This window comes from Anser anser, assembly GCF_964211835.1.
Source record: "Anser anser genome assembly, chromosome: 17".
In the NCBI taxonomy this organism is placed as follows: domain Eukaryota; kingdom Metazoa; phylum Chordata; class Aves; order Anseriformes; family Anatidae; genus Anser; species Anser anser.
Genome location: NC_139738.1, coordinates 4,478,658 through 4,493,699, shown reverse-complemented (window position 1 = coordinate 4,493,699; position 15,042 = coordinate 4,478,658). Strand labels below are relative to the sequence as shown.

The 15,042-nt window shown below is 47.4% G+C and overlaps 1 protein-coding gene across 2 annotated transcripts in view; it reads right to left on the bottom strand.

Annotated features, from left to right (window-relative positions):
• Positions 1-12,505, bottom strand: part of TMEM201 (transmembrane protein 201) — a 29,288-nt gene extending 16,783 nt beyond the window's left edge. The window contains exons 1-6 of one of the 2 annotated variants that reach the window (XM_083802270.1): positions 11,476-12,505; positions 5,470-5,590; positions 4,709-4,903; positions 3,684-3,860; positions 2,696-3,084; positions 2,014-2,217 (exon numbers count right to left, since the gene is read on the bottom strand). In XM_083802270.1, coding sequence (XP_083658396.1) covers positions 2,014-2,217; positions 2,696-3,084; positions 3,684-3,860; positions 4,709-4,903; positions 5,470-5,590; positions 11,476-11,579 — 1,190 coding nt within the window. In that variant the 5' untranslated portion in view covers positions 11,580-12,505. The remainder of the gene's footprint in view (positions 1-2,013; positions 2,218-2,695; positions 3,085-3,683; positions 3,861-4,708; positions 4,904-5,469; positions 5,591-11,475) is intronic. The other variant, XM_083802269.1, reaches the window with a different exon arrangement.
• Between the last annotated feature and the right edge of the window lie 2,537 nt (positions 12,506-15,042).

The following is a 15,042-nucleotide window of genomic DNA, read 5'->3' as shown; positions in this document are numbered from 1 at the left end:
ATGTTGGATCCCTTTTGTGGGCAAGTAAACAGCCATCAGAGCAGCAGCATTTGTAAGCACCAGAATGGAGAAAGGTGTTCTCTTTGCACGGAGGTCGATATTGCAATTACCTGAAGGCACCGTTAAAAATATTTCCAAAGGAGAGCACACGTGGGAAATAGGTTTGCACGTCCCCTTCCCAAGCAAGCTGCTAAGTTACAGGCACAAAGTCTTTCAGCCAGGAGCTGTACCTGCCCACGACACTTACTGTTAACGGATCTCTACAGAGCTTTTGTTAGTGCTACATTTTTGCTTTCACAGTGAATACTAGTTTGAAGAACAATAACCATGAAAGCTCTGAAATACCTTTTGTTTCCTTAAGCAATGTTCCCAGCATTTCACTAGCACCTGCAGTCTCCAGTAGTGTCTGGATCTTTCAGTGGGAAATGCAGATACTTCGTCACAGTGAGAGTTCCATTCTGATTATTTTAGAGTTTATGCATAGGAAGATGAAGGTGTTCAACCAAGACATCATACTACTACTGTGGCATGTTCTGTGGGCTGTTCTGAATAGAGGAAAATAGCAGATTTTCTGTAATGATGCTATTTCCTCTTGAAAGCCCATCCCTAGCTGAAAGACCCAAATCCAGATAAGCTCGGTGGAGTGCCTTACAAACAACAGTGCAGGATAATCAGACGGCTTATCTTAAGAGGACCCAACACATCAGTCCAGCAAAAACCCAAGCACCTGAAGACTCCTTCCTCTGTGCACAGCGACACCCAGTCAGCCAAGCTTTCAGCAGAGGACTGCCCGGCTCAGAGTCAGGATTTCCGGGCCCCTTTCTTCAGCAGCATTGGCACCGATGCTGACTCCCACTAAGGTACCCCCATGGCAAACATAATCCATCTCTATCGCCCGGCAGTCCTGCGGCAGAAGCTCCCACCCCTTCCTACAGGCACGTCCTCCTGATCTGTGTTCTCAGTGCTAAGGAAAACATGGACTGAGTTGTGATGTACACCGACAGCTGACCGTACAGGATAGCACGTGGTTGCTAGTCCCATACATCTCCTCTTTCTAAGGCTATGGCAGTGGAGGAACACACACGCGTTTATCCTGTTGTGCGTTTACACAGATGCTCCTCTTAAATTGTAAACAAAACAAAACAGCACAGAAAGCAACAGCCACTGGTGGATTTGAGAAGTTAGCCTAAAACAGCTGAATATTTTCACATTATCTAAACAAGACACCCTGAGCTACGTAACCTTTTAAAGCACCCTTTTAAACAAATTATTGAAGTTCCAGTCAGAAGTACTTAAGGACTCCTCTCCGGTTAAGACAGGAGTTACAGGAGAACGGCAGAGCATGCGGTTAAGTGATGCTGCACAGTGGAAGGCAAGAAGAGCCAGGTTACGGACTGCGCGCGTCCCCTCCTCGCATGCCCACGCACCATGCAGTGTTACTACAGCACACACCAGGAGGACTCAGCATCCAGAGGTAAGTTCCCATCAGGTTGAAATTAAAACGACCAGCACCATTAGAAAACTGAATGTGGCCCAGGCCCCATGAAGGATCAAGGAAGAGGATTCCTCTGTGACTGGCTAAGGATGGACAGGCAGTGAGGAGAACTGAAGGACAGGAGAAGCCCGAATCTCTTTGGCTGGAGGAGCAGAAGGGGGAGGAGGCTGCATTTATGGAGCAGTTTGTGAAGCAGTTGCTGGAAGAACTGGCTTTGGGGAGGTTGGATATTTGCACTGCTGACGGAGGACTCAGGAGGAAGGGAGAATGGATGCAGCAGGAGCAGCTTCCTTGGCTAGCACCAGCAGTGGGAATGCTCCAAGAAGCTAGTACAGTGGGAAGCAAAGATGGGAGTAAAAAAATTATATAGAGAGGAAGAAGAGATCTTCACTGCTTTTATCTAATTAAAAAAAAAAAAAAAGGAAGGAAAATAAAAGGAGGAGACAGAAGCACCAGTCGCAAAGAGTTCACAAGGCTTTTTTTCCTCCTTCCCCCAGCGTCACTGCTCTGGCTCTGACCTTCGGGGCCGGTATCTCCGATGGCCCGTTGATTTCCGCGTTGCCACTGCTGCAGTGAAGCCCACCAAGCAGCACAGGGACGTGGTGCCAAATTTGGCTGTGTCTAGCCAGCTGGGCGTTTCTGTCTTCAGGTACCTCTCAGCTAAGTGCAGACCCATCACTATGAACCACAAGACTGAAGCAAACGCATCAATTCTTCGGAGCCTGCAATGCCAAAAAGAAACCCAGGAAGATGCAAGGTGAGAGTTTAAACTTAACGAACCCCTCGGTTCTGAGGAAGGGGAGGGAAGGGAGGAGATGGGGGAAAGGTGGCAGAAGTTCACAGGCTGAGCAGGTTAAGTACTACCTCTTACTATGGTGATACCATCCCCAGCCTTTCCCACTGCTGCGTTAAGTACCCAAGTGGATTAGTCCTACTCTCCACCAGATTACAGAGCTGCACAGGGAGCTTTTCGTTCGCTTTAATTCCAGCTTAAATTGAACGAATCAAGGCACAGAGCCAAAGCAAGTTCTGCTATCTCCATCCAGTTGGCTAGCAACCCAAAAACCAACAAGAACAGTGCCACCCAGTACTACATTCGCCATGCTGGGGCTGCCCCGTGGCTCACTGAGTCAGGACAGGGCAGGAGACTGCCAACACAAAGCAGTTTTTAAGTGGAGCAGAGGAGAAGAGGACACTCACCTGATCCGCCCAGCCAAGAACATTGCCAAGAGGCAGGTGAACAACCCAAGGACAGCGACTGCCATCTGATGATTCTTCCCGTAAGCCCACGCAGCGCTCAGGTTCTCCACCATCTGTTCTGGGAGCAGTTGGAGCAGCTCCCGCCAGCCTGCCACCGTCACGGAGGTGTCATTTTCCAAGTCTGCACGTGAGCTCGTGCCAGTCCTATTTTGAATGGCTGCTGGACTATAGGAGACAGGAGCAGGGACTGCAGCACCAAGTGAGAAGGGGTCGCCCGACCCATACAAGGCCATCAGGACCAGGAACGCACAGCTGAGGAAGGCCAAGAACCGCAGAAATATCACCTGAGCTGGTATAGTTATGGAAGTAGAGGAGGACGAACACAAACTCTGCAGAGGAAGAGAGAAACTTCTTGTCAGAAGCTGAAGAAACTGTTGTAAGGTTTTGAAAGGGTGTTTTGTGAAACACTCATGGGCTGCATGCTTTACTGGACAGTTTTGCCACAGGGATGTGGTAGGGTAGCAAAGAGCAACAGAGACAGAGTCCAGGGTCTGCAACGAGCAGAATCCAGGGTCAGGCAGGGCACTGAGGCAAAGAGGTCGCAAACCACCTCCCATCTCACTTACTCCTTTTTTTCCTGTACTTTGTAGTTTCCTGCATTGTGCTTGTGAACCAGCTTCCCCACCCTCCCCTTTCTGCCTGTCCCACCATTCTCCCTCCACTCTTTCACAATGACATTAGAGTTACCATCCGGCAATCTCCTAAATGACACAAGCAAGACAAAGACATCAAACTAACATCAGGAGCATCTGTGCTAACTATTCTACTGTTTTCTAAACTTCTGCCACACCCCCATCACCCCAGCATTAGAAAGCCCCACGACAGCTGCCAGCATTGATACCTTCCTTTTCCAGCTGTACGCCCAGGCGCAGAGGCACCAAGTTCTCTGCACTCCCCCCTAAATTCCATCATCTCTCCCACAGCGTACCTGAGCGTAGGTCTTGTCTGTCTCACGGCGTTTGAAGTGGTGGCTGAGCAGCAGCGCCCGCAGCTGCCGATTCTGGTGCTTTATGTAATACTCCACGGCAGCCTGGCATGGACGGCACAGCTTGTAGGTCTGCTCCAGGTGGTGCTTATACACCTCAATCTCCTCATCGTATTTGCCCTGGTGTGAGAAGAGGGAAAAAAAAGTAGATGAGAACTGCAGGTCCCTTGCCAATTATCTTGCTTACTGCTGACATGCAAACAAGGCATGTTTCCAGTCTCCAGAAAGACAGTCCTGAAAGCAGACCTTAACAGTGACTAAGCTGGAGGCAAGCCATACAACCAGCTTCCCGTACAGCTGACCCAGCCTCCATGCACCAGAAGAGACAAATGCAGCCCTTTGAGAATGCTGCTGGGGCTCTTATGAGGATGCTCCATTTGTGGTCAATTTTTCTGTGGCCAAAGACAACTTTTCTGTCTTTACCCAGATTTTCCCAGGGAAATCAGCCTCATAGGTTTTCCAAGACATCTCTCAGCATTGAGTTTTCTCAGGGCCCTGAACAAAAAATCTTCGTGCATAGGAGATGGTGAAATTGCCAGTCTGCATCACTACCCAGATGCCAGAGCACCCCAAGGAACAGGCACACGCTGGGCAGAGACAGCTGGGGCAGAATGACCAGGCAGTAAGTTAGCTACAGGGTACCCATGAGTGTCCTGCTACCTGGATGACGTAGTCCTAACTCGGGAGAGCAAGAAAGCAATTTAGTAGCTACTCCAGTTGCTCTTCTGAGCGCTGCATTTGAGAATCACATCTGCAGAGTCTGAGCCCCCTTCCTTTCTTGTACAAATTCCCTTTGGAGATGCAGGAAGGATGCTTTAGTATTTCAATGGCTTGCAGCTCTCCAACCTTGATTAAAAATGTATTAGATTCCAAGTCCATTCACCCTTCATGAAACAGAGCAGAAACATAACATACATGCATGGAAATGCATTAGACAAACATCCTCCTGTGGTGCCAGTGCCACTCACCTCCTCCCTTGGTGAGAATGAAGCGAGCTGTTTGATCTTGGTGGTTTGATGGTTGTTGCATTTCTTGCACAGCAAAATTTGGCTGCTCACCCACTGCTGTGGCTTGGTAGGATCGCAGAACGTTGTAGCACCCGACACAACATGGTTGAGGTGTTCCATGTACTGGGCAGGGATGGGCTTGTTGTAGTCTCCATTCTAAGAACCAAAGATAGAGCAGGAAGGAAACCAAATGTGAGATCATACGATCAGAGCTGGGTATTCCCTGGTTGATAACAAGATTCCCCAGGCTCTGCATGCCATACCTATGCAACAAAAGGAGTAAGCGAAAAAGAGATAAAACACTTCATATCTTCTCCCCATCCACTGTTTTAGATATCTATTGCAAGCAGTTCTTGTTGGGTTTTGGTTTAAGACAGCTTTTGTCATTCAACCCCTTATGTAACACAATTCATCTGTTCCAAAACACAAAAGCAGAGAAGAATTGCTCCATGTATTAAAAAGACTCTTAAGAGATATCGATAAAAATGTCAAGGCCTTCTTTGCCTTTTGAAGCAAAGGAAGAAAATTTGTCTTTATCATTCCATGTCAGCACATCCCTGTACACACTGCTTCTTTCTCAAATTTGAAAAAGCCATCAGCTGCTGAGTACACAGGTGCCCAGCACAGAGCCACCAGCTGTCAAACCTCTGGATGATATATCCAGAAGAATATCCAGACACGCACCTCCCCAGCCACCCTTCAGCCAGCTCTCGTCACAGTACCTCTTGGAAGCCGTTGTACTGCTCGCAGTTGGGGCAGTCCCAGCAGTTGCGGTTCCCATATGGCACCACTGTGTCCTGGTTACAGAACCAGCAGTTCACTGTCACATGCGTGGGCTTCTTCCTGGTAGGAACAGAAACGTGGCAGGCATCAGCACCAGATCCAGCTGATGGAAAGGAAAGCAACGGCTTTCAAACTGGGAAACACAAGAGAGCTTGGAATAAAAAAATCAATTTTCTCATTCAGTGTGTTTTAGCGGTCTGACTCACGGCAGTTGTTTTTGCAGTGAAAAGAAGGACAATTAGAGTAGAAATAAATTCCTGCCTGCTGCTAATGTGTCTTTGTGCTAGTACCAAGGACGTGCCAGAATTTTAATAACAACCTTGTGAATAACCCACTTCGCTCTTTATTTCAGAGGTATATTTGGGAGTGCAAGTCATGCCCATAATCACCAGCACTAACAGACATGAAGGGTGCAGTAGAGTATCTGTTTAACACACAGGATCCTGAGAAATAAGTACGACCCTTAAGAACTGCATATGATGGCATTCAGAAACCTAGGAAACGAGCTCCCGGTTACAGTGCTACCTGCCCTGTTTGTCACAGAATTTCTCCAAGGACAAGCATGTATCAAATTAGCCCAAGGTCCAGGCACTATAAATAGCTGCTGCTTCTCAGAGCTCTGGTTAAATAAGAAGGAACTGAGGAATCAGTAGGGCTTCCCCAGTTTTTACAGTCTTGAATTGAAGAGAGAAAGATCAATTACCTGGATCCATAAGTCCCTTTTAAATAATAATAATAACCACTGCAAGAGAAACAGCTGCGACATGGGCTGTTAGAACAACTTCAGTAACTCGGCCCTCGAGCCCGCCTGCTGAAGAAGCTCTGCACTCGTCTTCAAACCCAGAGCAAGACCCAAGAGGAAGCTCCACGGCAGCCCAGCCCAGCTGCCCGGGTTTAATCAGAATCAGCCCCAAGCACAGCCCAGGGAGTGCGGCTGCTCAGGCAGGGTCTGGCGGTGGTGGCCATGCAGACAGACAGCTCCAGCTGCTACCTGCCCTGCGTGCTGCCCGTGCCTCCTGCCAGGCTTCTCCAGGAAAGAGTCCGGCCATGGCATGCGCATAAATACACGGCTGTGGCAGGTGAATAGCTGCTAAGAGTTGGCCAGACCAGAAAAAACAGGACCCCGGCAAATGTCAAACATCTACAGCAGCAGCAAAAGCAACAAAGCAAGCTCACTGGGGGCCTGGAAAGCAAACAGCACCTGAAGTGCTCACAAACTGGGAGCAGCTTCCCGTCTCTTTGCCCTAGGAAATGTTCCCTGCTGCAATATTCTGTGCAGAAGCACCTGAATGCTACACAAAGTCCTCTGCCACCAGGCAGGGGGCTCTCCCCGTAGTAAAGTGGGCTTTTCTCTCAGCCGTCACCTCGGCAGCCTACAATTAATTAAAATTCTTCCCCACTCCTATTTCCACAGAGCACACCTTGAAAATCAGCTCATAAAACACCAAACCTCCCGAGGGATGCTTGGGTCTCCTGTTGTTGTAATGGCAAGGGTAAGCTTGAAAGGAAGCACCGAAAAGAAGCCCAAAAAGCCCGAGTGCACTGAGGGTTCCCTGCCAGATGCTGGAAGGAAATGGCTGGAGCTACTAGGGTGACAGATTCTCTTCTCAAAATAGATGTACACACCCACACCCTCCTAAGATGAATGTTCTCCGCTTGATTCTTTGGTTCAGCGCCAAAGGGGCTCAAAACAGTAAGTGATCCGAGATAAAAATACCCTCATTGAAGCTGACGGGCGAAAAAAGGTTAAACCAGACAGAAAATTCAGCGGCCAGTCCAAGTTACTCTTGAGCTACCCCTGCCTAAGAGCCGAGCAAACTACACGTCAAAAGACATACAAAGGCTGGACCGCAACACCTATTGGTGCTAGCTTCATCTCACTATTTTAAGCGTCAAAGCTATGAAAATAGGTTTTACCATGCTTGCCTAATACAAATCCTACTGCTCCTTGGGCATAGGCTTTGACAGCAAGCCTAACCCAAATTCCACCCTCAGATGTAGGTCACTGTACTGCTCCCTGCGCTAACACAGGCACTGCCGAGTGCCACAGGCCCACCTCCACACTGCTGCTGAGCCATCCTTCGGCATCCCTGAGGCACTACGAGATGCTGTACTTCAGCCTCTATCTCCCTCGTTCTTTCATGATACGAGAGCAGGCAGAAGCACTGATTTCATGGGTAATGCAGAGGTAGCATCACAGGCCAAAAATGCAGTAAAGCATGCACACTGTAAAGGGAAAATTAAAACAAAATACATAAAAAATAACACCAAACCGCATTTCAAAAAGTATCAGCAGTTAAATTGTTAGTGTACTCTCCCATCTTCACCAAACAAGGTTCTGCTTCTCACCCTTGAGGTTAACAAAGTGCTACCAAGATTTAAATAGCTGCCCTTCACTCCAACAACGTATGCGGAAGAAATCACTACGTCCTAGATTTTTTAGGATAAAAAGCAGTAATCCTCCCTTTTGTGAGCATATAATCTGTTGACACAGAAATAGGTTTAAAAAAAATCACCAACAACAATAAAAAAGATAAAAAAAAATGCAGAAATTCCCAACCTGCTGGATGCAGAAAGGAGGAAAAAAGGTCATCAGAGGCAAGAACATGTAGGTGGGGCACTCATTTTCTAGTAATTGTGCAAGGCTTTAAAAAACAAAAAGGTAAGAGACTCTCAAACGCAGACCGAAAGACTTTGAACTATCCATACCTTGACTAAATTCAGGCAGTGGATGAACAATAATAAGCTAGACCGTATACTGTTTCTGAAGCCAGATATTGTTATGAGAAGACAGACAATGCAAAACCCATATGAGCACCTACCACGTGTTCCACTCCTTACAAAGCACCGGGCAAACCATCTGTAAGGAGTTCCTAATCTAACACTGCATTAACTTGAATCAGCTCCGCTGGACAAAGAGCCCCGCTGCAAAATAAAACCTGAGCAGCAAGCAGCGATTGAATTACTGCACAGAGATTTCATTCCCAGCTGACTCGCTGTACAAACCCTAAATGTAGCCGGAACGCAAACTCTGGATGTTTGAACACCCAAACAAGCTGGAAAAGCCACCAGGTTTGGACTAATGGCTTTTGCAGGCAGAAGGTCTTTGCTTTAGACAACACTGCGGGGACATCCGTGACGTAAAGTCAGCTACGAGGTCAGCACCTAGATATCCGATCCCGCTCAGACAGCACGACAAAACGTAGCTTTGTGGGAGGCTATAGACTCATTTATTTGTGCTAACCATCCTTCTGTCCTGTGCACAGTACCTGCAAAATCATACGGTAGGCATACCCACTGACAGTCATAGCTTAGCAGTTTGCCTCTCTCACGCAACGTAAGAAGGAAAAGGTTGCCTTCGGGACTCTCAATGTGCTCCAACATTCCACACTTACACATACTCTGAAGGTCACGCCTAAATCCATACCTTTAACGGATTGCCAGAACAACAGCCTCCCTACTATTCCTATCTATTTCCACCCTGTCTCCCCCTCCCCTGCTCCTGCTGGGTCAGAAGATGAGGATATTTGGTTTTCCATGTTCTTAAAAAAGGCCACAGAGGAACGTGCATCCTTAGGTGGGTTACCCTCAGCTTCTGGCAGGGACTAAAAGAAACAACAATTCCCCATTACAAGTATTTAAAGTAACACTTCATTCTGGCACAAACAGATTACAAAGCAATGACACAGATGGCTGTGCCAGCAAATCTGAAGAAAAAATGCTGGGAAGAGAAGCATAGATAAGTTTTAGTCAGAACAATGATGATAATCAGAAAAATGTGACGGCAGTTTGACATAACCAAGCAGAAAAGCTCCCAAGGATAGACCAAACCCACGGCACTCGATGAACCTGATGCTGTTCAGCTCATAGCCAGGGAAGTTCAGCTCCTTGGCGGCATCTCAGCGAGCTGCCGTAATTCCACGTTGTGCCCATGTCTGTCACCTGCCAGAATAGACCCAGAGCTAAAACCCGTTTTCCAGTGTGACAAAAAAGCATCCCAGCTAACCAGATGCCAGCAGGCATCCAGCTGATGGCTCCTATGAGTGGCCTCTGCCACCACTGACCTGAAGAGTCCCAAAAGAGACCTCACGGGGCACTCTCCATTCGTCCTGGCAACAAGTCCGTAGCCAACAATCAGGAGGAACACAAAAAATGAAGGAAAAACGGCTACAGCTGCAGGTCTGCACTCAGCAACCCGACTTCCAACATGTACCAAATCTTTAGCAACACGGTGGTCTCAGAGGAAGACCACAAACATATCAGAGTTTTCCTATCTGGCCCAAACTCATAAAGATTAAGTAGTTCCTCTACATGTCCGGATGTACATCAAATCTTTTTTAACCCCGGTACAAGGTCTTGGACGCTGGCACAATTACAGCAGTGCAACTCTATATGCTGACAGTGATTCCGGCGCTACTTTCCACTAGGTTGTTCAGATCTATTTTATTTCCCTTTCTATAGGGGCGGGAGCTGTTGTGGTAAAGGCACCTTGCTATACAGGTAAATGGAAAATCATGGGAAAACGGAGCAGAGCTGTATGGTAACGTTAACAGCAAGGGCAGCATCACATCTGCGTTTGGATCAGTCCCTTATAAAGCTGTCCTCTGTGCTGACTTTGGATGATTCATTTAACTAAGGCAAAGAAACGATTTAGGTTATATTGGAATTGCATCGAAAAACACAAACACTTAGCCCCAAAGAATTACCAAGGTCACGTGCTGAAACTATTTACAGCTCACCAGCAGATTTCAAGGACTTGGAGAGAAATGCTTTCCATTCCAGAGACCTTTTGATGAACTTAACCAAAACAAATCCAATTTCTTGCCTCAAAAGACACGTTAGTGTCAGCAGGGTCAGGGATGCTGCCTGTTTCACTAAGGATTGCTTTAGGGCACTAGTATTTCTCTACCGCCATCAATATACCATAGAAATGCCAATACTTGTATACAGGCTAATATACCACTATACATTATATGACACAACAGGAGATGCAGCAGAGCAACCCTTAAATATTTGGTTGTGGAAATATGCTTGAAATTCAAAGCATAAACTTGAAGTGAACCTTAACACAACCAGCCCTTGGGGTCTCCTTTTACTCCAAAAAGCACCCAATTGATGAGCAGAAAACTGCTCAATTCTGTTCTGTCACACAGTCTGAAGTGCCTCTTACTCCATATATCCCTTCGTTCAAACTATGCTGGAATAAAGTCCGCCAAATTAAGCTTCACGTTTTTCATGAAATCTGTGTCCTGAATTCTCCCCAGGTGGTTTTGAGACCTCGTTTTTAATGGATCTGCTTGAATTTGTAGTAAAATCAGACGTGCCCGTGCAATTAAGAACCAAACGGCTACAGAGTTTTAGTCAGGAAACAATAATTTCGGCTTGTATTTTATATTCCCGAGTTTTAGCACTGCACCAGCGCTCCCCTACCTGCAGCACCCCCACCCCGCTCCCCCTGCGGTCGCGTTTTCCTGGAATTCTGCTCTCCGCCTCAAAAAAAGGCCGAGGAGAAGCAAACCTCTCTTCCCTCACGCCCCGAGCTCCAGTGCCCGCCACACGTTGGCCCAGCCCCGCGGCTCCAGGCCGGAGGAAGAAGGCAAGATGGTTTTGAGCACAGCCCAGGTCCCCGCCGCTCAGCGCCGGGCCACAAAGCCTCGGGGGGAGCAACGAGGGAATATCCCCAACCCTTCACCTACCAGCGGGCCGTTCCGGGCAACTTTGTGGGGCCGGGGATGGTTTTGGGGAATCTTTTTCCTCACAGACACCGCCCCATGCGCGGAGCCTCCTTCAGAAGCCAGCGGCGGGGCGGCCCCGCTCCCTCCGCGCCCCGGGCGGAGTCTCCCTGCCTCCGAGGCCTGCACCCAGCCACCCACCCCACCCCGCAGCACCCCATCCCACCCCGCAGCATCCTATATCACCCCGTAAAACCCACTCTCACCCCATACCTCCTCGCGATGCGGTACAGCAGCAGCCCGGCGGCGGCGGCGCACACCGTAACGCCCAGCCCGGCGGTGGGGCAGCGGGCCAGCAGCTCCCCGGCTCCCTCCATGGGGCTCAGGACGCCCCCCCCCCCCCCGTTTCCCAAGCCCACCGGCACCGCTTCCACCTCGGCGGCGGGGCTTTGTACGCGGCTCGACCGCCCCCCGCCGCCGCTCCTCCCCTCACGGCCGAGCGGGGGCGGGCGCCGTGAGTCACGGCGCGGGAGCGCGGCGTGAAAGGCCGGAGTCGTGAGGCGGCGCCGCCATGACTCAGCGCCGGGCTCCCTGCCCTGCCCGGCTCGGGGGCGGGGGGGAACTCGTCGTGCTTGGCCCGGAGCCTAAAAAGCTGCCCAAATTGAAGCGAAGGTGGCAGGCTTGCAGGCAGAGGGGTGGTGGAGGCTGCGGGAAGGAGGCTCAGATGCAAAGCTGCAGGCCCGAGCGTGCCCCCGGTGCTGGCGGAGGAAGCGAAGGGGGCTGCAGGAAGGAGCCCACAGGAAGGAGGCAGTGAAACGTGGTACAGTTTTGAGGCAGGCCAGGAAAATAAAATAGACACCTGTGATACTGAAATCTAGCGAAAAATAAGGATCTTAGTCTTCTGTAACTGTCCCTTATCAAGATATACTTTCCTACCATCAAACCACCTTCTCCAGAGAAAACGCAATGCCCTCCCAATTACTCTACCCCTCCTGCTGACCTTGTTGTTAGCACCTTTCTGTGGTCCCCGATCAATGCTGTCCTGTCAAGCATGTGCTGCAATAACATCTCCTTTTAGCCAAGGCATGGCTGGCCAAGCAGAGCAGGAATTAGAGGGCTTTGCAGGTAGTTTGTTACCTGTGAGCCAGAGAGGTTGAAAACCGATGCTATATTCACTTTCCCTCTGTCTGGTTAGATGCAGTTTTGCAGAAAGATCTCAACTCTTTCATGCAAGCAGTTCTCAAGTCAGGCCTGTTCCTGACGAGCTCTCCCCTAGAAAGCAAATTAACACTTACCTGGTCAACCTCTGCCACTCTCAGCACATCCACGTTGGATTCACTGTCCTTACAGCCCTAGAAGCAGCTGGTGGTTTGACAGTCATGCCCTGTTTTTACATGAAGGTAAGAGGCAAGCCCTCTTCAAAAGATGAGACTGATCCTGCCTCAAATTGCACAGCTGTTTTCCTGGTTAAAGAAAACAAAAAACCCTTCGTCGCAATAGACAGAATGGCTTAAAATGCAGGAGAACCAAGATGTGTTAACATGTTTTTTAAAAACCTAAAACTAACTAGCAGCTCTGCTTAAACTAATGGAAGAAGGAAAAGGTACCACCATAGACAAGTACTCGCACTGGAAGTAAGCTATACTTTTAAGCTTAATTGTGGTTAGGGTCTTAACTGTCCCATTTCCATCTCCACAGATTTAAGCATGGGAATGAATTGTATGGAATTAACAGTGATCATTTCCTCTTGATAAATGGGAGGGGGGTGTATTTTTTCCATCTTTCTTCTATTGTTTAGCTTACTTACTCAGGGATTGTTTTAAGACCAAATGACAGGAGAGTGAGGAAGTACAACCTGGTCATTTGGTACATCAAGACTTTCTGCAAGCCCTCCAAGATCTCTATACTCAAAAGCTTGTCTATTCTTTTACAGAAGGCCCTCCCTTCCTATCAACTATATCTGTAATATCAGTCCTACTACCATAGATGAATTGTTTACCAGAAGTTTCCTCCTTTAGATGAGCTATTGAAGAACTTGTTCAAAACAACTATAAATCCTGGCAAGGGGCACATTCACAGTACAAGCAAGCATCACATCAGTGAATGCAGATAATTCTGAAGGATATCAAGGCAATCGTGACTACCCAAAGGGAGGCACTAAGTCTTTTAGGATTTGGGAAGAATGCCTACATCTTCAACTGCCAAAGAAACGCTTCCAAAGCTAAAATAACCATCCTGAGGTGCTGTTACAGTTGTAACAACGTGTTTGTAATTTCAACTTAACGGTTCATTTATGAACAGGAACAGACTCGGTCCTGGTAAAGTTGATGGAAACCTTGTGATCATTTCAGACCACAGTTTCATCACCTATCTGATAATTAAGCTACAAAGGGTGCAGTTATGAAGCCCAAACTTGGAGGGAAACCGTCCAGGAAAATCTAACCAGTGACATGTTTATCTACTTTCCATGAAACTAACCTTCTGTGGGAGCTGAAGAAGCAGCACACACAGTAAAAAATGCTTAAAGTTTTTCTTTCACAACCAGAGTAAGGTTGATTGAATTTAAATTCAGATATCCCTTTGGAAAAACTACTCCCAATTCTTCCCTCTGCCAATAGGCTTATCCCATACTCAGTGGCATCAATGGGATTGTTCATAGAGCATCACATGAAAATGTTAACTCTTTACAGGGTTAAAGAACTTTTAGAATTCTGGCAGAGAGGAAGGAAAAAGGAATAAATTTACACTAATTCAGAAATTCTATTAGCTCCCAATATAGCTTTATAGCTCCCCCCACAAGCCAATTAAGAATAATCTTGTCAGGGTTGTCAGCAAAGCTTAAAGAACAACCACAAAAATCCAGAATTCCTGTTTTTCCACCAGATTTAGCTGGAGCAAAAATTTGTTCACTTTCTCTAAGCCCCAAACTCTTCAGAAGGGTCATTTAGCTCCCTCCCCTCATTCTCAAAAGGTACCAGCAGGCTACACATTTGACTAACACCTTGTAAGTGAGCCAGTGTATTGTGACTACAGAGGAACACTAATTTAAGAAAGCAAGTCTCAGAAAAAAAAGTTTCAAAGCAGCAGCACAAGTGTCCCGGTTCTCAAAAATAGAAACAGCACCGCATGACTCCCATAGAGACTAAAGCTTTGCTGCTCATCATCTCCATTAAAAAAAAAATGCCAGTTTTTAGTTACTCAGCTGTTTCTTATTTTAGCTTAAGGGTAACATGATATGTTCTTTTCAGTGAAACACAATAGAAATCAGTTATTTTTGCACTGTTTTGCCTCATAATGAGGTATGCATACATTCTACCCCTCTTTGCTCGGTGCTCCTCCATCACACTGATGTCAAATATGACATCAAGTACCAGTCACCAGCGAGGTTCTAATGAGAATAAACATGAAGGTTTGAGTCCAGTTATCAACCCATTATATTTCTACGACAAAATAATAGCCTGAAAACTTTCTCTTGTAAAAGCCAGCCCTACTCACTAACAGGCTGTTTCTTAATGCTTTGCATGATCTTTCCAAGTCCAAACACCACCTCCACTGTATGTGCTCCTTGAAGTCAAAGTTGTCCATAAACACTTGGGTTATGCTCAAGAACTCAACACCTGCTCAAATCATGAGAAGCTCATTGTTCGGTTCACCAGCAGGGAAGACTGAAGCTGGGCTCAAATGCTGGAGTGTTTGCCTCAGCTGTCAAAGCAAATGACATTAGTGAATAGAATAGCATAGAATGGCCAAATTAAAACACAGATCTACCCATTTAAGTTCTAAAATGTTATCCTGCTCTATCAGGAATTATATGGAAACAGTATTTTATGTAATACATGT